The 23,613-nt window shown below is 39.4% G+C and overlaps 1 protein-coding gene across 1 annotated transcript in view; it reads left to right on the forward strand.

The window, feature by feature from the left end:
• LOC149224864 (uncharacterized) overlaps positions 1–21,417 on the forward strand; it is a 66,495-nt gene extending 45,078 nt beyond the window's left edge. Inside the window, exons 3-7 of the mRNA XM_089386307.1 lie at positions 18,050–18,148; positions 18,412–18,488; positions 18,834–18,942; positions 20,109–20,437; positions 20,755–21,417. Coding sequence (XP_089242433.1) covers positions 18,050–18,148; positions 18,412–18,488; positions 18,834–18,942; positions 20,109–20,437; positions 20,755–20,847 — 707 coding nt within the window. The 3' untranslated portion in view covers positions 20,848–21,417. The remainder of the gene's footprint in view (positions 1–18,049; positions 18,149–18,411; positions 18,489–18,833; positions 18,943–20,108; positions 20,438–20,754) is intronic.
• The last annotated feature ends 2,196 nt before the right edge of the window (positions 21,418–23,613 follow it).

A 23,613-nucleotide genomic window follows, 5' to 3' on the forward strand; every position in this document is an offset into this window, starting at 1 on the left:
TACCAGACAATGGACATTTAGCTTCCTCTTGGAAACTAGAAGGGGCAGACATTATTTTTTGTTGTAAGATGGGATTGACCTGTGCTTTGTCAACATCAACATGAATAGATGTCCATCAATGCTTCAACAAACATGATGCGTCTTGGGTAACTTCTTAGGCTGGCTCTGTTCCACTCTTTAGAGCATTGACTAAAGATAGGATGCAAAAGATAGCCACTTTTGTTCCACAAGTCTTGATATTTAATAATGATTGAGTAATAAGTTGGACAACATCATCATTTATTTATGGTTCCTTTTGACCAAAGTTCTTTTCCAACCAATTTCAAGACAACCAAGTCGTAAAGAAGTTAAATGTTTGATCCAATTAATACAAGTAGCTTGCAAACTAGTTACCTTGACATCGAAGGATTGCGATAGCCAATAAACTCCATGAATCCCTGAATTGTACGCCTTTCAAAACCTAACTCTAGATATTTAACAATTGCAACCCTATCTCGTAAAACTGGATAATGCTATACATTCAATGTTGAAATTATGCAGAGAACTTTTGTATGATAATTTTCAATGAAAAATGCTTGGTGAGTCAAATGAACATAACCTAATAAACAATGTTACATCTATTCTCTCGGTGAATATATTGCAAATGATCTAGAATATAACTTATCGACAATGTTTGGCAAAATATTGGGAAATTAAAAAAATACAACAATAATCATTTTCTTTTCAAATTTTTAGACATCTAGATCACCAACATCAAACAAACACATTGTTATAGAAATATGAAAATAGAACTGATACATAAGATGTTAAGTGGGGCATCACTTATTGATATTGAAATATGATATTTGTGCGGACTTACATGTTACAAGTCTTGGTAGGATATCAAAACAAAATTGAGTATATCTCATGAGATGAATCATCATGAGGCGTTTAGAGAAAAGGATAATCCATTATAGAATTGAAAATTCCCTCTATCCTTTTTATAGGCAAAGTTAAATATCTTCCTCTACAATTCCCTCTATCCTTTTTACAAGCAAATTCACTTCTTCTCCTCTAGAAGCAGTAGATAGATGTGTTGAGGTTGGGCTTGAGCTGGAAGGTGCAACTTTGGGGGCTGAGGTGGAAGTGTGAAATTTTAATTACTATTGCAGTTATTGTTTATTATTCACCTATCAATTTAGATTATTTGTCTTCTGCCAATTACTTGCAACAAATATTGCGTAAATCACTACTGCAACTCAATTAAAAAATAAATAACCACAAGAACTGAGCAAAATTATTGCACACACAAATAATGAACAATATTTTGGACAAACGTCCCTGGAAAAAACCCGTGTGGGGAAACCAGTTCTGCAGGTGAGTTATTTTATTATTCTTCAACAAAATTTAGGATGGGGAAATTACAATCGTTTGACGTAAGTTATCCAACCCTCAGAAAATCATTTCTACCACTTTTGCAAGTCGATCTACCCTCCTGGAAGCAATTCAGCCTCCCTTTGGCTCATGATCAGCTCACACGTGCAACCTTGGCTCTAACAAACTCGCATTGCTGAGAAAATATCTCAGTCTCCCTCTGGATTTCGAACTCAACTGGCAAAATCGACTTTCTTGTGTGAATCGATCTTTACTACAATCCGTCTCCTTGCTCTGGCAATTTGTCTTCTTGGAGCAATTCACATTGCTCACTAGGGTAATTTGCACCCCTTTGGAGCAATTCGCACCACTGGAAAATTGGCCTCTTCTGCAGAGAAATTGATCTCCAAATATCGTTGGAAATCGTTGTGATAAATTCCTCTGATAATCCTGTCTCCAAACATTGTTGATCTCGCACTACTGATGCCCCTGCGCTGCCTTTGTGCCCTTGCTGTTACTGCAAATCTTTGTCTTGATGTGTTCTCCAAATTCCCATCAATTTCCTCTTATAATCTCTTGTTGACGAATCAATGACCATGATCTAATCTCAATCGATGGCTACGATCATCTTTACCCCTTTTTAGGACTTTTCCGAAAGCCTCTAGAGGAAAATCAATTTACCTCAATTAACACTGATTAATGAAGCCATTTCCCTAAGTTACACTAAGAAAATTAATAAACTAGCTAATTAGTTCTAATCAAGGCCTTTTCCTTAGAAACCTTTTTAGGGTATTGGAGAAAATGTGTTCCTTAGCCTCCTAGACACCATCTGAGAGTAGAACACTTGTTTGAGTTACATAGACTAACGCTCCCTCTTAGCGAGGAAGGTGTTTTGCATAACACCCAACTTGTCTTTGGAGAAGATGAATCTCGTCTTCCCCAAAGCCTTTGTTAATATATTTGCTACTTGCTAATCTGTCAGTATATACTGTAGCTGAACAATCATGCGCTGCACACAATCCTTGATGAAGTGGTATATGATGTGTATATACTTGGACCTGTCGTGAAACACTAGATTCTCTGACAACTTGATCCAACTCATATTGTCGCAGTGTATCACTGTCGTCTCAACCCTCTGACCAAACAAGGATACTAACAGCTTACGAAGCCATATGGCCTTGCACGTAGCCATGCTCATTGCTATGTACTTTGCCTCTCTAGGACTCAATGCCATAGACTTCTGCTTCTTGTTGTACCAAGAAACAACTCCTGATCCCATGCTAAAGCAACACCTTGAAGTGCTTTTCTGATCCACTGTGTTACCTGCCCAGTGTGCATCAGTATATCCAACCAACCTGACACCATCACTGTGAGCATGCCTGATCCCATACTCGATAGTGCCGCGCAAATATCTCTGCACATGGTTAGCTGCCGTCCAATGCACTCTCTTTGACTCCACCATGAACTGACTGAGAGAGTTTAGTGCATAGGATATATCTGCTTTGGTGTTGACCAAAAACATGAGAGCCTATCAACTGCCTGTATAAGGTGGCGTCCACATCCTTCTCTTTGAATGCATCTATATTCCTCTAATTAGTGATCATGGGTGTGGACACTGCTTTGTAATACTCCATCCTAATCTCCTCAGGATCTCGATGCAGTATTGTCCTTGTCCAAGGAAAATCTCGTCATCTGTCTGCCATACCTCCATGCCTAGAAAATAGTGCATGAGCCCCAAATCCTTCATCTCAAACTTAGCTGCAAGATCCCTCTTGCACTCCTCTATGAGCCCTAGTGAACTTGTAACAAGTCGTCCATGTATAAGACATGAATGAGCACCTCACCTCCAACCACCAAGTAGTAGAGGTTTGAATCTGCCTCACTCTTCATGAAGCCCATACCCTGCAAGTATCTGTCGATGCGTTCATACCACGCTTTGGGAGCCTGCTTGAGCCTGTTTAAAGCTCTCTTCAACCTGCACATCTGGGTCCCTCTGCTGTGCACCACAAAGCCCTCCTATTGTTCAATGTACACCTCCTCTAGTTCACCATTCAGGAACGTTGTCTTGACATCCATTCGATGGATCTGCCATCGCATCTGTGCTGCTAATGAGTTCACGGTTCGTATAGAAGTGTACTTGGCCACTTGAGAAAATGTCTCCTCGTAATCTATTCCCTCCTTTTGAGAGAAACCCTTAGCCACGAACCTAGCCTTGTATTCTTGACGCTGCCATTTGCTGTGTGCTCGATTTTTTAAATCCAACATGATCCAACCATTGCCCTGTCTGTGAGTCTCGGTACAACTTCCCACACATCGTTCTACATGATTGAGGAGTACTCCTCAACCATCACATCTCGCCACACTTGTTGCTATGCTACCTCCTCATAGCTAGAAGGCTCGCTATCTACCAATTGACTGACCAACACCATGTAGCCAGTGTTCCTCTTTGATTATCTCCGCTCTCTCCTGCTCGTCCTAGGAGTCCCCACAAACTCTTGAGCATCCCTAAGTGTCTGTTGAACCTCGCGGTTCCTCTTACCAATAATGGAGTTAGGAATATCCATTGCTATACCCCCTTGATGCATCTCCCTGGTTTGCTGCATTTGTTTCTCCATGCTTTGTGAACTCTCAAGAACACCTGCACCTGAGCTAGTGCTCGTACTTGTGACTATACTCGTGCTCTGATGCCCCTAATCTCGCTGCTCAATTCTAGGAGATTTTGCTGGCTGCTCACTTTGATCCTCTGCTACCGATAGATCTCTGGACCTCCAATATGCCTTTTCTTCCATGAACTTGACATCTCTCCTCACAATGATCTCCCTGGTCCTTGGAATAAATATCTGATAAGCCTTGGAGGTTTCACTGTAACCAACGAAGTAACCTTACTATGCAGTCTGATCTAACTTTGAATGCGTCTCCTAGAATGTGACAATGTGCTAGGCTGCCAATTATCCTAAAGTGACTAAGATTTGGCTTCTTCCCTATGAATGCCTCCTTAGGTGTCATTTTGCCAAGTGCTTTATGTGGGACCCTGTTCTGTATATAGATTGTTGTACTGCATGTCTCTGCCCATGAATAGTGTGGGAGATCCTGGTCATACAGCATCGCTCTTGCTACCTCCGAAATAGAGCGATTCTTCCTCTTAGCAACCCCATTCTGTTACAGGTTGTAAGGAACCGTCCACTCTCTCTTGATTCCTGCCCTAGTACAAAATTCCTGAAATTCCTTGTTGGTGTACTCACCTCCATTGTATGATCAAAGACTTTGAATCTTTCTGCCCATCGCATTCTCCACCAAAGCCTTAAACTCTTGAAGTGACTGAAGTACTTATACCCCTTGAGAGATTTCGTCGACATCGGACCACATATATTTGAATGCACTAATTCAAGTATCCCCTGCTATTTGATGTCAATCCTTGGAAAAGATGCTTTTGCAAACTTCCCCAACACACATCCTCTACAAACATCATTGTGCTCTGTGCTCACCTCTGGAACACCTGTCACCATCTCACGAAGCAATCTAAGTGCTCCATGATGAATATGGCCCATCCTCCTATGCCATAGCTCCTCTTGATCCCTCAGATTGCTTCTGCTAACTAGTGCCTTTGGAGTGTCCATCTGCAACCTATACAACCAGTCGCTCCTAAGTCCAAATGCTATAGGTGACGTCCATTCCTTGTGCTTCAATAACACTTGTCCCCTCTAAATACAACATCATGTCACTTGTCCTGAAGGACTGATACAGAGATCAAGTTCATCCCCAAGCCTGGCACATGCACCACGTCATGAATAACTTGCCATTCTCCCTTTGAAATAGAACAATCCCTCTTGCAACTGGGCTGCACTTAGACTTGTTCCCCATATGAATCTGGAATCTGATGTCCTCCTCCTTATAACTGGAGAAGTACTCTCTAACTCTCGTCATATTGAATGACGCTCCATTGTCTATATTTCAGACATCTTGTGAAGTTGAGCTAGCTAGGCAAGTGATCAATGCGAATTCATGTTCCATCCTGTTGGAGAGCTCCATGCAAATCATCACGTGGACCCCAGTTTTGTGTTTGAGGCACAAAATAGGTCTCATGGGTCTTCGGGTGATAGACTAGCCTGGTTCTGCTCCAATGTTGTGGGCTTAGAGAATGGTGCTAGCCCTCCCATGTCTCAAAGGGTGAGACAAATTTCATCAAGGCCTCATATCAACTACCAAACCATGTGATCATTGCTAAGCCAGCTAGGGCACATTAGTCCAAGTGCATCATCTCATGAATAATGTGGGGCAATACTCAGACTATTGTGTTGTTGAAAGTGCCCATGAAATGGAGTGATGCTTTGCAAGTGATAGGAGTCCCATGGCTCTCAGCACTTCCCCTGTAGGGTGTCATAATGCTCTTGTAGTGGACATGGGCCCCAGTTAAGTTGCCCAACCCATGATGGAAACCGGCTGCCAATCACACACAATGTCCAGTGTTGCATCTTCACCATCATGTACGATTAATCATTAGTGCATCTAAGTGAACCAATCTTGTTAATCAAGGGCAAAATGAGATTTCATACATGGCTTCTCTTCCAAGTTTGGGGCTTTGATCACGTAAGAGTGTTACCTCCCTAGGTAGGAGTAACTAATAGATGACCCTATTAGGTGTTCCCAACCCCTAAGGGGAAATACATGTTTTTTGGTACATTTTTCAATCAATAGGTGGCATATGAATAATGATAGAATGGATGGGAATAAAGGGGGTCTCAGATTCAAATGCCATGGGCCAAGTGGTAGCAATGTAATGTTCCAAACGGAAAAATATAGTAGATAACAAAAGCAAAGAACTAGCTACAACTATAGAGTTCATAATTGCACAACCATACACAATAAACACTGAAATATGAGCAAAATTTATGGGCCATTATATTAATATGGGTAAATTTGAGTACAACAAATGAGACTAGAGGAACCTGGGCTTGCTACTGCAAGCTATGACAAGAACTTAGGTGTGAATACAATGCTCAAATGCTAGGAAGATTCCCCAGGAAGACTGCGCATGCCCAGGAAGAACTATTAGCTACTGTTGGAAGGAAATTGGAGAAACTGCTCTGTAAAGTGCTCAAAATGAGATGAAACTAGGTGAGCGGCCTCCTTGTAAGAATCCCAGAAAAACCAAAAAATATCTCATGGACCAAAGTGGTGGAAATGGTCCTCTAGAGTGAACTGCACCCTCCAATAATTTCTGCTGCTGACTGTTGGTTGGAACTAGGAATTTTGCCCTCAGAAGTGCTCAGAAAATTATGCAAAATTAATCCTAACCTCTTCTCACCAAACCCACAAATACCCAGAAAGGGTTTGGGCTGAATTCACCGACCCTCCGTGACCCCCAACAAGTGGGAATTGCTCAAATTGGCCAGGAAATGCCCCATAGATTTGATATTGCTGAATTAGGCCCAAATTCACTGTTGAAAATTTCCTCACGTTCTTCTACAAATTTATCTTCGAAATCCCAACCTTTTTCCAACCCCTTGCTCCAAGAATCAACTCTCTCTCAATGCCTGCATATGTTGTGTCTAGGAGACTGCGCACTGACATAATTAACAAATTCAGCCCACAAAATAATGTTGATTTCAACCCTGCAAATCCACTGCAAAATCATCGACATCAATAGAGAAAACCACTTGCAAAATAGTCGGAACTCCAACCCACAATAGCTGATCTTATAGTGAGCAACTTGAATTGCCTTTGCACCCAGGAGTGTGCAAAACTGAGTGAATTCCTGCAATAAAACTTTGTGGAAATCTAGAATTGGACTCCCCAAGTCACCTCACTAGGGAGTAACTCAAAGTTCTTCGAAATAAGGGTGGAATTTCCGTTAGGAAATTCCTTGTGCTGAACAACACAGATTGTCTTGGCTAAGCAACTCAAGAGAAATAATTGTTGAATTATCAAATGACCAAAGATACCAAAAAGCTCTATTTATAATCCTAGCCTCCTCTCTCCAAACCCACAAAAACCTAGAAAGGGTTTGAGCTGAATCCACCGATCCCCAATGACCCCCAACAAGTGGGAATAGCTCAATTTGGCCAAAAAATGTCCCATAGATATGATAATGCTGAATTAGGTCCAAATTCACCGTTGAAAATTTCCTCACGCTCTTCTACAAATTTATCTTCGAAAGCCTAGCGTTTTTCCAACCCCTTGCTCCAAGAATCAACTCTCTCTCAACGCCTGCATAGGTTTTGTCTAGGAGAATCTGCACATTGCCATAATTAGCAAATTCAGCCCACAAAATAATGCTGATCTCAACCCTGCAAATCCACTACAAAATCATCGGCATCAATAGAGAAAACCACTTGCAAAATAGTCGGAACTCCAACCCACAATAGCTGATCCTACAATGAGCAACTTGAACTGCCTTTGCACCCTAGGAGTGTGCAAAACTGAGTGAATTCCTGCAATAAAACTTTGTGGAAATCTAGAAATGGACTCCCCAAATTGCCTCACTAGGGAGTAACTCAAAGTTCTTCGAAATGAGGGTGGAATTTCCGCTCGGAAATTCCTTGTACTGAACAACACGGATTGTCTTGGCTTAAGCAACTCAAGAGAAATAATTGTTGAATTATCAAATGACCAAAGATACGAAATGGATGCCTCCAAGCTCTATTTATAATCCTAGCCTCCTCTCACCAAACCCACAAAAACCCAGAAAGGGTTTGCGCTGAATCCACTGTCCCCTAGTGACCCCCAACAAGTGAGAATTGCTCAATTTGGCCAAAAAATGTCCCAGAGATTTGATACTGTTGAATTAGGCCCAAATTCACCGTTGAAAATTTCCTCACGCCCTTCTACAAATTTATCTTCGAAAGCCCAACCTTTTTCCAACCCCTTGCTCCAAGAATCAACTCTCTCTCAATGCCTGCATAGATTGTGTCTAGGAGACTCTGTGCACTTCCAGAATTAAAAAATTCAGCCCACAAAATAATGTTGATCTCAACCCTGCAAATCCACTACAAAATCATCGACATCAATAGAGAAAACCACTTGCAAAATAGTTGGAACTCCAACCCACAATAGCTAATCCTACAATGAGCAACTTGAACTGCCTTTGCACCTCAGGAGTGTGCAAAAACCGAGTGAATTCTTGCAATAAAACTCTGTGGAAATCTAGAATTGGATTCCCCAAATCGCCTCACTAAGGAGCAACTCAAAGTTCTTCGAAATAAGGGTGGAATTTCCGCTCGGAAATTCCTTGTGCTGAACAACATGGATTGTCTTGGCTAAGCAGCTCAAGAGAAATAATTGTTGAATTATCAAATGACCAAAGATACCAAATGGAGGCCTCCAAGCTCTATTTATAATTTTTGTCTCTCTCTCCCTTGGTGGTCCCCACTTTCCACAAATTTGCACCCTTCCTCTCTCTCTTTCGCTTCTCACTAGTGCGAATTGTCTCTTGGGTCGAATTTTCTCTCCTTGTGGTCCCAACTCTCCACTAAGGCTGTAATTTTCCATTTTCCTCCTAAGTCCCTGTTACCCACCATTTTGTGGGTGATATCCCTAGGAGAATTTTTTTCTCCAAGATGGTCCTCAGCCGGCAGCCAGTAGCCCCTTGCAGCCACCGACTAACTCGTTGTGCCACTTATCTGCCACCTGAGCCAACCATGTGGTCCCTCACCTATCTGCCATAATACCATGTTTGAAGGTGGGCCTCTTGAACCTAAAGTTATGCCTTGTCATTTGGTAATTAAGTATTGTAGTTCGCTTATCATGGACACCTCTGTGCATGGATTAATGGGGGGATTCCGTGGAAAGAGTGGGCTAGGTCGGTGCTTGTGTCCCCTAGACCCCTTTTGAATATTAACCTTGGATTCTAGTCCCATGGGATCTCTTTTACTGACCATTTGGCTTAGGGATAGTATTTCATGGGAAACCCTGATTTTCGTTGCATGTTCCCGCTCCCTCATCCACATATATTGCCCCCTTTCCACTCATTATAACCCCATTCATCATTTCTCCCACCTGGGTCCACATAGGGCTAACTCTCCCCTTCCCTCTGCCCACACCTTGGATCGAGCTTGGAATGATGCCCCAGAAGTTGACACAGCTAAAAAGAAAAGTAAAAGCTTAATTGGCCACATTCAACAGGAAAATGTACCACAAAATGCAAAAGATGGATGAGATAAACACATTTAGCACTGGGCAAATGCCAATACATGAGCTCTACCCTATCATCATGGGCATCACCCTGGTCCCTACAGGCTCTATGAACCTCCTTCATCATATAGGAACCCATGATTGTCCCAACCCCTGGTGAGAAATGAACCGCCCTATCTTAAAAGGGGGTATCCATGTTATATCTCACACATCATGCTCTTCCCCCTTGAGCCCCGAGCAGTTAATTAAAGAAAAATTCTAAAAAGGAAGAAGGGTGGAAAAATCAAGGCCGGGGCATCTCATGTACCACGATTTTTCCCTCCAACACATTATATACCCAAGTGTTGGCTTCCCTTTTACTAGCTACCCTTGTACCGCAGCATGTGGCCGAGGGCTGCCCCTTTTCATTCCCTACATCCATCTCTTTATCACATGCCACCACCTTTTAAAGAATGTACCTTGAACATATGATCCCCTTTAGAAGTAGAAACCACCTAATGGGATACTAGGTTAACCCCATTTGGAACTTGGAGACATCAACACCTGACAAAGCCCATTATGGAAGGGGCCTTTATGAAGTCCCCACCTGTTGTACATGGTTTATAAGATCTTTTACTCGATTTCCTTGATGACTTGTTGTACTGGAAAGCTAGGGGACATATTGGATCTTATGCAGGATTGCAGGTGGTCTTCATTTTGGGTTTGGTCTCCCTATACAGGGTCCTAACCCTCCAGAGCGCTACATTGGCACATGTAGGGTGTGTGTTGAGAGCCATGGACCTCCACAGCAGTAGACAACACTCCATGGATCCCCAGAGATGTTCAGAGATTGCTCGAAATTCACCTATTGGACGAGGAAGATGTACCATGCACTTGGCAGATGCCCCAAGACTTGTATGCTAATATGGCATCACTTGCACCATTATCTGAGCCCTTATAGATGGTCTACAAACATGTTCAACTTACTTGGAGACCCATGAGGCCACTTGTGTGCCCTCACAACCATTGGGAGCACCACAGGTTTATTATGTGGAGAACAAGGGACCAACTCCTTGTCCATTACTTTTGGAAGTCCAACTCATCATTTTGACACTTATGGACTTGATCAGGCCTCTTAGAGAGTCCAACGACATGCATTATTGATTATTCGACCTCTTGGGAGGCTTATTATTTTATTTATGAGCTAGTTTGGTGGGCTTGTTACTAATAGATAATTATTTGCACATTAGTTTGGTTGATAGGCTAATGTAGGCTTAAATTAGGAAATTCGAACTCTTTATGAGTGTATAAATAGGAGAGACATGAATTCATTTGTATCATCATTGGATTGGATCATTCTTCTCCCTTGAGAACTTCACACTTTTCTTGGAGGATGAATTGGAGCGTGGATGAATTTTGATGTTTGGATTGGAGTATCTTATCTTGGAGCTTCTTTATTGTCAAATTGTTGATGGTTGGATATGTTCTCTTACATGTAAGTACACACATTTAATGCTATTCTTGTTTTACTTTGTCATATGCATTGAATTGGATTTTCGCTATACTAGGGCTAATCGCTGCATTGTATAATTGCGAAATTGTGGAATTATTGTTTCTACATAACATCTCTCAATGTATGGGCAATGTATGTTGAATGAAATATCCTAGGGATAATTCTACCATTGAATTTATCTTGATAAGCCATCTCTTTTTGAAAAGCAAAGTATAAAAGCTTTGAGGTCACTTCTTCTTGCCCTAAAGGCCAAGCGAAGTAGTTCTTAAGGCCTCCTTGACTGAGAAGTGAAGTCCTTCTCATCATGCTCCTAGAGTCTATTCTCTGTAAGGGATTAGGCACTAGTATACCAATAGGTGATCACTCAAAGAACATTTTTCTTCACCTTTTCCCCTTCTCTTCTAGGTCTAATCAAGTTGGGTCACCTAGGGCATCATTTTCCCGACAAATTAGCCATAAAAAAAGTTCGATCTCCTAGCCTCTACTGTGCTGGTGTGTCCTCATGTTCTTCTCCAAATTTGAAGAAATTCTAATGTTGGGATTGTGAAATATCCCAAGCCCTAGCTCTGAGATCAAACTTTGCCCTGGTGTTCCCTAGGCTAGTACCTCATAGGATCAATTTGACACCTTTAAGTGGAAATTCTTGTTTTGATCCTTTCCCCTTCCTTGTCTGGGTTAAGATCATCATTGGTTGCTAGACTCCCTCCCCTTAAGCTAGGCTAGGTTCACTTGGTCTTGTGTGGTCCCATACTTTTGGAAAGTCAAGTCTTCAAGAACCGCTTGGGATACCAAGCTCAATAAGGTTTTTGGGGATTAGGAAACTCCTTTACAAGTCATATCCCTTCAACCTAGCCCTTAAATCCTCATCTCCTCCTAGAAAGCCTTGTACCTTGCTTAAAGAGCAAGCAAGCTCCATTCTTGACCTCCTTCTAGGAAAAGAATCATTAAGGTCACTTCACATCCATTTGTTGATTCATCCTTCACAAGTGACTCTCCATATACCGGGTCTCCTCCCATCGGTGAAAGTTCGTAAAGAGTAGGGAGTCTTAGCTGAGGTGACAGTGGGCTAAGTCTCCATTGTTGCCCTTGATCTAGTAGTTGTCTCTTAAGGAGTTCCTTTTAGGCCCCTTGCTAGTTTGCGCTGTAATAGTACCAATGCCGGAAATGTCTCCCTTTTTTCCAAAATTATCTCTAATGCGGAAAATAAATATTAGGGATAGCAATAACAAGGAAGTCCACATATTGGTAATATAGATGTGAGGAGGGAGCAATCGTGGTTGCATGAGTTTACCCCAACTTTTTTTTCCACCCCTCTTTATTTGCCTTTGTCTTTTTCTTGATTTTTCTTTGTATTACTGCTCAAAGCTCTAGGAAATGAGAGCATGCTGTGAATGATATATAACAATTATTACCCCCTTAAAAGTGGGCAGTTCATTGCCCACCAGCGGTTGGGATGTGCACGGGTTCCTTTTAATATGTGATGGGGTAATCATTGGCCCTAGGAACTAGGGTGATGGCCATAATGATAAGTGGTAGAGCTCATGCTTGACTTTTGCCCACATGCTATTATTAATGTCTTGACCATCTTTTGCATTTTATGATTTTTCTTTTTCTTTTGATTCTTGCTATATGCTTTTAACTTTCTTTTAGCTTGCATCAACTTCTGGGGCAATGTTTCCAAGCCCGACCCAAATATGTGGATAAGGGGAGGGGTTGTGCCAGTACCTTGTGGACCCAATGCTCATGTGGATTTGGAGAAGGGAAATAGTGAATAGAGCTTGTTATGCGCGGAGGGAAGTGATATATATGGAATGGGAAAGCGAAACCACGCTACCAAAACCAAGGTTTCCCAAGTAGTGTCTTTCCTAAAGCCATGGGCCAATATGGGAGATCCCAGGGGGCTAAGATTGCAGATTAACCCCCCATTTAAGTTGAGGGAACAAAACTATGGTCAAATCCCTTCCTTATTCAAGTCACCCAATAATCTATGCCAAAATGCCCAAATGAAAAACAAGCATAAGCACCCGATTGCACAATGAAAAACATACCTTTTGGGTCAGATTGCCCACCTTCTAACATGTGCTCTTGACAAATGGGCGAGGAAACATACAATTGATGCAGGTGGTGGAGATAAAGTGGCACATCACATCAACTACAAGGTGGATGTCAGGGGCTACTAGCTGCAGGCTGGAAGAAGATGAATAGAAGAAATGATCTCTTAGGGATACCCACTTTTGGTGGGTAATAGGCCCTACTAATGCTATGCAATTAATGTTAATGTTAAATTCTTATAATAAAAGTTCATAGTTAATTGTTTTAGGATGTTTGAGAGTGGTTCCAACCTCATTAGATTTCATATGGAGAATGTAGGATTTTAGATCCCACTCAAAATCTAGCAGACTTAACAATTTGTAGAATTTGAGGATTGGGGGGTTGCAGTGTTTCCATTGGAGTCATTTATGAGGGTATGGAACTAACATTTAATCAAAAACACCAAGCCATCTTTGTACCTCAATGTTGGTGACGTTGATTGTGAACTCCTCTATCATGAGCTTAGTAAAATGTACCCATCACTCAAACAAAATCTTGGTTTGACATGTTAAGCTTTTTCTATCTTATTTAATGCTTAGAGGGCGATATTGATGATGAGGATCACAATACAGGGAATGGTTTTGATGATATGTTGGTATTTGTTGTAGCATGATTTTTTTTAGACTATAGGGGCCATCTAGAGCCTTTTTGTTGATGTATTTTTGATTCAAAGATGGATTGCACTTAGTGTTATTTTGGATATGCACCCTTGTTATATATATGAGAAACTTTGCATACTTGTGTATAATGGTTTGGATTCATATGGATGCACATGAATATTTATGTATTTTTTTCAAAATTTGAATATTTATGTTTTTTTGGTTGATCAATTGTTTAATCCAGTCCCTAGTTTTGGGGTCGAATGGTTTAATGACCGATCTAGTCTTGATAACATTGGTTCATTATCCATTGTTCATTGGTCCGTTATCCATTGTTCATTTTCACTTTTAACTTTTGAGTCTTGACTCTAGATACTGATGACCTCAGACTGAGTCTTTGACTCCTCGCTTTTTACGATTTTTGAGTTGGAGTAATTTCAATTTACTCTTCTAATCTTTAGACTTTGGTATCTACTACTTTGCTTACTACTGGTCAGATTTTAAAATAATGAATGATGAATTTAAATCAGCCCTCACACATCCCCCTTTGCGTCTTCCCATTCGTGTGTCGCCTGGTCTGGAAACTTGGTGAGACATTGAGGAATAGATGTTTTTTTGGGTATTCAATGGCTTATTTCCTTGGCGATTCATTGCACTACTCGGTGATAGAAATTCCCCATCTTTTCACAAAGATGGTCAAGAATACAGTATCAAAGGTCTACCACCTAAAAATATCTAGATTGTTAAAACCAAACAGGAGTCCTAACTTTTGAAGAAAGATCACTTCGACTTAATGGAATAGTACTGCATCGAGGAATATCCTTCTCAACAAACTCATATTTCAAGCCTCTCTACCTTAATCCATATATACAACATGGTCTTCTGGGATATGCATGTAGAAGTTCCACTTGACAAGGGTATGGGACATGTTATTGAGTTTGACTTTATTAAAAGGCTCCACGATGATTCTTTTATATGTGTGTGTGTGTGTATAGGCTTCTGGAATAACTATTGGAAGTTGGGATAATAACTTCTAGTAAGAGTCTTTATGTTGCCACTGTTATTTTGGTAGGTAAAAATGATGGTTTTCAGTCTTTCTATTAATTATAGACTCATAGAGCACTTAATAACTCAAAAATAAGTCCCCCATGCCTTGCATTGATGATTTGATTGATGAGCTACATGGTAGCATGTGTTTTTCGAAGATTGACCTCCATTTTGGGTATTACAAGATACTTATATGACTCTAAGATCAATAGAAGACAGCCTTGAAGACTCATAAGTACTACTGCCATTTTTGTGTGATTCCATTTGGACTCTGCAATGGTCTTGCTACATTTCAAGCCTCAGTGGACAAAGTGCTTCTTAAGTATATCTTCAAGTTTTCTTTGTTTTCCTTGATGGTATCCTTGCATATACTATATAGCAGAATTGTTGATTTGGAGTAGCATTGGATGTGCTCTAGGCCTCAAATTTTGCAGGGAGGCTTGGGCACATGTATTCCAAAGAACCCAGAAAGCGTTTTGGGAAATTCCACTCAGAAACAATTTTATTAAAATAATTAATATTTTTTAATGGGCCCAAGTCTAAACTTAGGAAATTTAAAATATTAATGGGTATTAATCTAATTGTGGGTGTAACTTCTAGAAGAAGACGAGGATCAAAGCTAAAATGATCTTAGCCATTGATTAGCTTTTAATATGGGCCATTGAATGTCAACCAGAAGATTATTTAAGGAAGCTTGACGGTCATTTGGAAAATACACTGAGAGATCGAGAGGTCAAATTTTTGAAGTGAGAAGTTCTCAGGAGGAAATTTTGATCCAGGAGATTTCTTGCAGAGAGGAGCAGTGAGTATTCGGAAGAAGGAAGTTTTCCTGGGCCAGAGAGTACAAGGTAGAGAGAGGGCAGAACGACCTCTAGAGAGAGGCAGACGCTGGCCCACACAAAGCTGACGCAGTGGCAGCGCAGGCCTTAGAGGGAAATCGAATTCCTGCTAAGGAAATCGAGTTTCAGTAGCCGAGAGTCAGGGTGTGAGACCGGGAGGCAGAGATTCAGATTTTCCAACCAGCAGAGGGTCCAGAGAAGGAGCAACGTGATACCCAATAGGGGTGACGCAGGAACTGCGTAGGAGTGACACAGTTCTGCGTAGAGGGTACGTAGAGGCTCCAGTTTAGTGTGATCAGACTCAGATTCTCCCAGTGACAGGGTGAGATCATTTCACCATTCATTTTGTCCAGTTTCTCTTTGTATCGGATTGCTAGTTGAGCATCCAAGAATTGTACTCAGAATTTTCCTGCATAATAATAAAACCCTCAGATCTGCTGCATCGGTTTTCCTGCATTGGGTTTTTTCGGGGACATTTTTCCAAAAATAACGGTGTCTATTGTGTTGTATTATCTTTCTTGCTTAGTCGCTTGGTTCCGCATATAATTTAATTAAGTGAAGGCTGTAGTGTATGTATTACGATATTTGCCATAAGAAACTGCAAGTAATTCGTTTAAAGGAATTTAACAAATAGGAGTAATATCATCAGTTGCTGCAGTAGGGATTCCAGTTGAGGATTTTTCACAAGAATATTAAAAGAGCATTTCAATATTGTATTAGCTACTTCAATACAATATTTGTGCAAAATAATGTGTGAGAATTTGCCAAGATCTCCTTTGAATCTCTTGGTTATATTATCTTCAGAGAGAGTGTCGTATGAATCTTATGAAATTCAAACCATTCAAGATTATCTAGTGCCTACAACCTTAAGAGGCTTAAAGGATATTGAGGCTTAGCAAGCTTCTATTGTTGATGTGCAGGAAGTTACTTTCCTATTGCCCATCCTCTGATTGACTTAACAAAGAGTGATGCCTTTTACTAGTCAATTTATACTTGAATTTATTGTGAGTTTGAAGGATGCCCTTGCTTTGACTCCCGTGCTCACAACCCCTGATTTCACTCCACCCTTCAGCATGTGATTCTTCTTGGTGTGTACTTGGTGCAGTTCTGTTACAAGAAGATAGTCAGATTGCCTTTGCCAGTAGGAAGTTGAATGATAAATGTTGTCAAGTGACATTGTTTCCTTCTGTGCGATAAACTGTGTTAAATTTCATCTTTTTAGCTTGAAGCAGTTATTGATACAAGGCAAGAGAGAAGCAACCTAATGGATTGACAAGCTTGAAATCGATTACTTTGGGATCATCTATAAGAAGGCTAAAGAGATTAGTGGTGCAGATGTTTTTTCTTGACAGGATGAACTGCCCACCTTCAACTCCATCTCAATCAATGAACTAGCTTGGGCACAACAGCTCCTTTCAAGCTAACATATTGGATCCTATTACTGTTCAACTTAAACATGACAGTATTAAAGGCAAGAAGAGCCAACTCCGGACTATCAGGAATGGTATCATCCACTATAAGAATCACATATTTATGCCATGGATCTCCTCTTATATACAACTCGGTTTTCCTCATGGGAATACATCTCCCTCTGTTGATCATGTGGGTTTCCAGAAAACTTACAAGATTGTCAGCAACTTTCTATGGTAGAAAATGAAAAATAATATTGAACATTTTGGGGAACTTGTGGAAAATCAATCTTTATCCCACTGCTCACCAGTGTAACACCATCCCCAGTTAGAAATGGGAAGAGGTATCTATGGACTTAATGATAGGTTTGCGGCTCTTATAAGCTAAGGATTCTATCTTTGTGGTAGTTGATCATTTGATTGGGTAGATGCTCATTTTCATCCCTTATGAAAATGCTAATGCTACCAAGTTTACAGATTATGACGTTGCTGATTTATACTTTGAACATCTCTATAAGCTCTATGGACTTACTGCATCATTAATGACTCTGCAAATCACTTTTGGCGACAACTTTTCAAATTAGTTAGGATCACTTTTAATACGAGTACTGCCTCTAAACAGATGGGCAAGTAAAAGTAGTCAATAAGTGCCTGGATGGGTATCTTCATATGTACAGAAGTCACTCTCCAGAAAGTGTTATTTGGCTGTCACTTGGTATTGACATCTGCAGTATTGATTTGGATGATGAGTAGGGCTAACTCCATCCTTCCTCGTGGCAGCTGCATTTTAGGTTAGGTTATGTTTCTTTATTTTCCCTCCAATTTCTTGGGTTTTCTTTGGATAACGTACTTGTAACATTTCTTTTCATTATGCTCTTGCACTTGCTCTTCATTTCATTTCACTGCTTTTAGGGATGCTTTTGGCACCTGTCTCTTTTGGCTGACTGTTATTTCTAGTTGTAGTATTTGACCTATTTTGGTCTTTAGTGCATATTAATACAATTTTCAATATCAATTTCTATCTTCATCTGCCAAATATTTGCCTATCAAGCTTACTGGCCTTACAAATTATTGTTTTGTTGTGAACAGATGAAGAACTACATTATGATCATCTGGCTGCTGGTCTAAAAGCAGCTCTAGAGAATGATAACTCAGTGTTTGACGCAGATCGTCTGAAAAGTTACTCAGGTGTGTATGCTGTTTTATTAAATTTTTTTCTATTTCATTTTATTCTTATATATATTTAGTATTTTTGTAAATCTACAAAAATAATATGTATTTACTTAGCTAAATTTAAAAGAGCTACCGGAAACTACAACTCTAGAAGAGCTAAATTTAAAAGAGCTACCGGAAACTACAACTCTAGAAGAGGAAGATAGGAACATTTGCATCCTTTGTTGCAAATTTTAGCAGCTGTGGTTATTTATTGAAAGCAGTTTCCAACTTTACAGGTTCTGAATTAAGGAAATTGCTTAACTGGTCACGTCCTCTTCCTTTGGAGGATGAGCGTGTTCGATTGTTGCATGAGGTTTGTTTCAAAACCTCGTAGATTACTAAATGACTTGGCTTTGTTATATATTACTTCAATGTTTGTTTTCTAACATCATGTTCTATTCTGGGTGTACTAATCTAATTTTAGTTACCAACTTTGTCTTGTTTATCGTTAATGCATTGTATGGAAATTAGATTACTGTGTTTAACTTATTATAATGCATGCAGTTGTGTTATAGATCCCGTTCAACAGAAATTACTTCAATGCCATCTTTTCTTGTGGAGGGCACTTGCTGCATTTTTATGTTCATGCTAGGGTTCGTTATTGCCTAGTTTTTTATGCTGCCTTATTAACCTTGATCTTTGGGACCTTCCATTTCAGGTAGGGACGGAGTTGGAGAAGAGCTTTGGAGGAAAAGCAGCCAACCTTGTGACTGCTGCTGGTAATTCAGCAGTGTGTCTAGTAGAGTTGGTCACACGTCACTTCCCTGGTATACATTACGTTGGACCTCCTATAAATCATGTTCAATATGAAATGGCATATATAATGGGATTAGTAAAGAGTTTTTTTTACAATGGTTATAAATGAAATTATGTTAATGTTCACTGATGGTTAGAGAATGTCTAATAAAATAAAGGGGTGACTAGAGCATCTCCTACGAAGTAAGTAATCTAGGGTAACAACAATGCAAGAAGATAAAAGAATATGTGAGAATGACTTCTCCAAAGTAAAAATTTCCTAGTTTTATAAATAGGCTGGCGAAGGGAACTAAAAGCTTAGGTTGTTGCCTTCTTTGAAAGGACAAGGAAAATGGACATCGATTATATCGAAATGCATGCCAAGTACCTTCTTTGCAAGAAATCTCATTGATTAAACGAGAGTATCTATATTATTTATTATACAAGGTAGATGCTTACCATTTACTTATTTATCATACAAGGCAGACACTCACCATTTTTATGTAGTTAAGTAAAGCAAATACATATCAAGCTCATGTTGACAAAATCTTTACCAAGCTTGTTAAACTGCATAGAAATCTTCACTAGTGTTAAAAGGGTTTATTACTTCTACTTTCATCTATGGGGATCCTGTAATTACTCTTTGTTTCCCCTGCTCTCAGTGAAAACTGTAATGATTTGTTCTCCTTTGATGTCATTTGGTAAATAAGGAAGACTATTTTGTCATTCAAGTCCCTGTTTGGAGGGAGATAAGCTGCATATGTAGAAACCCTGATTCGTTGTTATTCATGTTTTTGTACGAGTAATCTATAAAATAGCGTCTGGATGACAGTCAGCTTATGAAATTTTGATATATAATTTATCATTTTTGGGAATTAATTTGTAGGCGAGTACAAGGATGAAAGAGGAAATAAGGGAGCGAACATGAATTTTATGACATGTTTTGATTATTTTTTTGTTTGTTTGAATTTTTGGCTTAGAAAAATCATGCACACCACTTCCTTGAATGTAGTCTTCTGAGAAAACATATGGAGACCTCATTTGTGTATAGGTTGCAGTTTGAAACCTACGGATCACCTGTAGGATATCGCATTGCCTATGGCTTGTATAGATCAAAAATTTTATGGTGTTCTTGTAGTGACCTTGAGCTCTTCTTTCCATTTATACTCATAACTTATTTTCCCATGATGCTTTATAGGCTTTCGGGACCATTCTGTATACAAAGGGCACCAGGTTTTTCTCTACAAAAGGGCACAGATATTTGTTGCGGATCTGTGGGGGGCCTTTAAAGGCCAAGGATATGGAGCTTTTCATGACATTGGTTCGATAACAATTTTTGCTGACTATATTGTTCCAGCTGTTTTGAGGCAATTGGGTGTGCTGACATATAGCCCATCACTAGCTACTATTGTGGACGGCAAAATGGAGTTACCTTCAGGAACTGAAGAAGAAGTAGAAATACGGGCATGCACAATCTATGCTGTAGAAAAGTTGAGAGAGCTGATTGGAACAAAGGCTGGAAAAGAGGTATGTGCACATAAACCCTTGTGATTAGGTTCTAATTTTTTTTTGGCCTCTGCTCATGATTGATCATTCTTCTCTACAACAGGAGTGACTTGTTCTTCCACTTCTCTTAGACAGGCTTGGTCTTTACTTCATTGTCTAGGTTTTACTATCTGGATCTATCCATTTGTCTTGTTATTTTATTTAGGATTTTAATGTGGTTTCTTATTTATTGTGCTATCCAAGATATTCACAAATATTCTGTTTATCCTAGTCGCAATTTGTAGCTTCGTTTGACAAAAAGTGTAAGTTCATGTTAATTCTTGTGCATTTCGTTTCAGGTGCTCAGTATACAATTGGATCTTTGGCTATGGTCCTGTGGTGTAAAGTGCCCGTCTCTACAACACCACCGAACACTATCAATATACTACTAAATTAATGCAGGATTTATTGAGTTTGATGAGGCAGTCTAATTGTTTATCTAAGAGGTGATCTGTCCTTATGGACATTTTGTTGTCGAAGAAGATTCAAACCTAGTCATACTATCCATGACAATGAACATAGAAAGGTCAAGTGCTTTCTGATGGCACTTGTTTTTGATGCCTTTCGAAAGATTTTGGTCTTCTAAATAGGGATCTAGATTTTTTTTTTTTTTAAATCTTAGGTTAAAAAACTATCTCATGTTTCACAACATTTGGAGGTCTTCTTTGTTGGAAGAAGGTTTAAACCCAGTCTTACTGTACATGGCATTGAACATAGAAAGGTCTAAGTGCTTTCTGTGGCACTTATTTTTGATGCCTTCCGAAAGATTTTGGTCTTCTAAATAGGCGTCTTAAATGTTTTAATCTTTAGGTGCTATACCTGTCACGTGTTCCACAACCTATGTAGTTAATCATTGATGGCTGTGAGAGGTTGATCGGCCTTTTTTTCTTGTTTTTTGGAGGGAATTCATTTTTTCTAATTATAAATATTTTCAGCTTTATGAAAATAATTATAGGTTGCAAGGATAAGATTTATTCACTGGTATACATTGTTTTGGACTACACAGAAGATGAAGAAACAGGTTTTGAAAAAACCATGTTTTCCCTAGTTCATAGAGGAACTGTCAATGGTTGGACTTGAGGGGAAATCCATTTTAAAAAGATATTTGTACAATGTTAAAGCTAGACGATCATATTTTTATATGATCTTGTTTTACAATATTGCCTTTGGGGATCCAGTCCTCAATTTCTTTAATGGTTAGTCAAGTAATTTTGTATATTAGGCAATAAATTAATGTCATATCTTTACTTGTCGTCATACATGCTTTCATTTCTAGTCAACTAATTTTCTATTTTGCGCATCAAATTAATGCCATCGTCTTTACCAATCATCATACATGTTTGGAATGATGACATTTTGTCAAATTAATGCCATCGTCTTTACCAATCATCATATGTGTTTTCATTTAGTTGTTTGGAATGACGACATTTTGTCTGTTTTGATTTTGATTATGAATTTAGACATGTATGATCTCTTTGTGCTTTGGGAGGTATTCACTAAGGTGAAAACAAAATTGAACACATAAAGAAGGCCAGTGCTTTGTAAATATAATGAGAAAACAAAAGTTTTCTTCTACTTGATTACATCAAGTCGAGTTAATCTACTTTGTGAATGTGGGATTAATCAATGAAGTGAAATAAGACAAAGTATAAACTAATTTAAAGTGGAACTGAATTTATTATTGCCCAAGTCTAAAGTGGAAGTGACTTTATTATCGCCCAAGTCTAAAAGTGAGTTGATCATTATAACTTAACGTTTATTTTAACATCTTCTCTTAATGGTCAATCCACTAACTAGACCAAGTTTATGTTGGAATTTTACACATTTCTCAGGGTCCAAAGTCTTGGTGAGAATGTATGTGGTTTGATCCTCAGTAGGACAATATTGTAGCTTGATGGATCCATCTTCTACAAGTTATCTGATGAAGTGGCAATGTACCTCAACATGTTATCTCAAAATTTTACATATTTCTCAAGGCCTAAAGCCTTGGTGAAAATGCTTGTAGTTTGATCCTATGTATAGGACAATACTACTGATTGATATATCAATCTTCTACAATCTATCTAATGAAGTGACAATGTATCTCAACATGTTTGGTATGCTCATGGAAGTTTGGATTCGTGGCAAGCTTCATCACCCCTTGGTTGTCACATAAATTAAAGTCGAAATGACTTTGTCATTGCCCAAGTATAAAAGCATGTCGACCATTATAAAATAACATTTATTTTAACATCCTCTCTTAATGGCAAATCCACTAAATACACCGTGCTTATCTTGGAATTTCACATATTTCTATGGGCTCAAAGTCTTGGTGAAAATATTTGCAATTTGATCCTCTATAGGACAATACTACAACTTGATAGATCCACCTTTTACAAGAAGTTTGATGAATTGATGATCTGATAATGAGATCTAAGACAATTAATAAGGTATTACAGACTCGTGCATGGATTTGCCTATGTTATTTTATGCAATGGATTGATAAGATTGCGAAATACACAGACAATGAAGCATAATAGACAACACACAAATACAACAAATTTAATAAAGAGTTCAACCAATACTCTTAGGCTACATCTCCTGGTCCAGCCTTCAATGGTGACCTCTCTATTGTCTTCAGAACAGAGTTTTACCATAGTGTGAGCTCAACTTGAGTCTCAACACACAACATATACAACATCAAGAGTTTGCTTGAACTTCTCAAGCTTCTATGAGTACATAGACTCTCTCAATCACTTTATGTCTATGTCTTGACATTGCCTGCAATAGTGCTCCCTTTGTTTGCTCTCTGTCTGTGGCTTTAAAGCCAATCTAGGCTGCCTGTTCGTTTCTCCTTTTCGGCTTTTTGTCTCCCGGCCCCCGTCCGCTCGAATCCTTCTTCTAGCGTTACACAATCATTGCATAACACATAAAGGGGAGGTGGCCACCTATTCTGCAACGTAAGAGTGCATCGAACCTTTGGAACCCCTGAACCAACCGCTTCTTGTTAACATAGAGAAATGGTTTCAAACTGTGAAATTCTGCCATTGTTCATCCGGACTTCAAAAGTCCTTAAATCTGGTTTATTCTCCTATCGGGTCCGTCCTCAATCGTTGTTGCAAGTCACTTCGGCCTTGTTCTAAGGCTTCTCTTTGTATTTTGGAAATATGTTTATAACA

This window comes from Pinus tabuliformis, chromosome Q (genome assembly GCF_031772625.1).
Source record: "Pinus tabuliformis cultivar Carrire ecotype Pingquan chromosome Q, CPIR1, whole genome shotgun sequence".
Lineage (NCBI taxonomy): Eukaryota > Viridiplantae > Streptophyta > Pinopsida > Pinales > Pinaceae > Pinus > Pinus tabuliformis.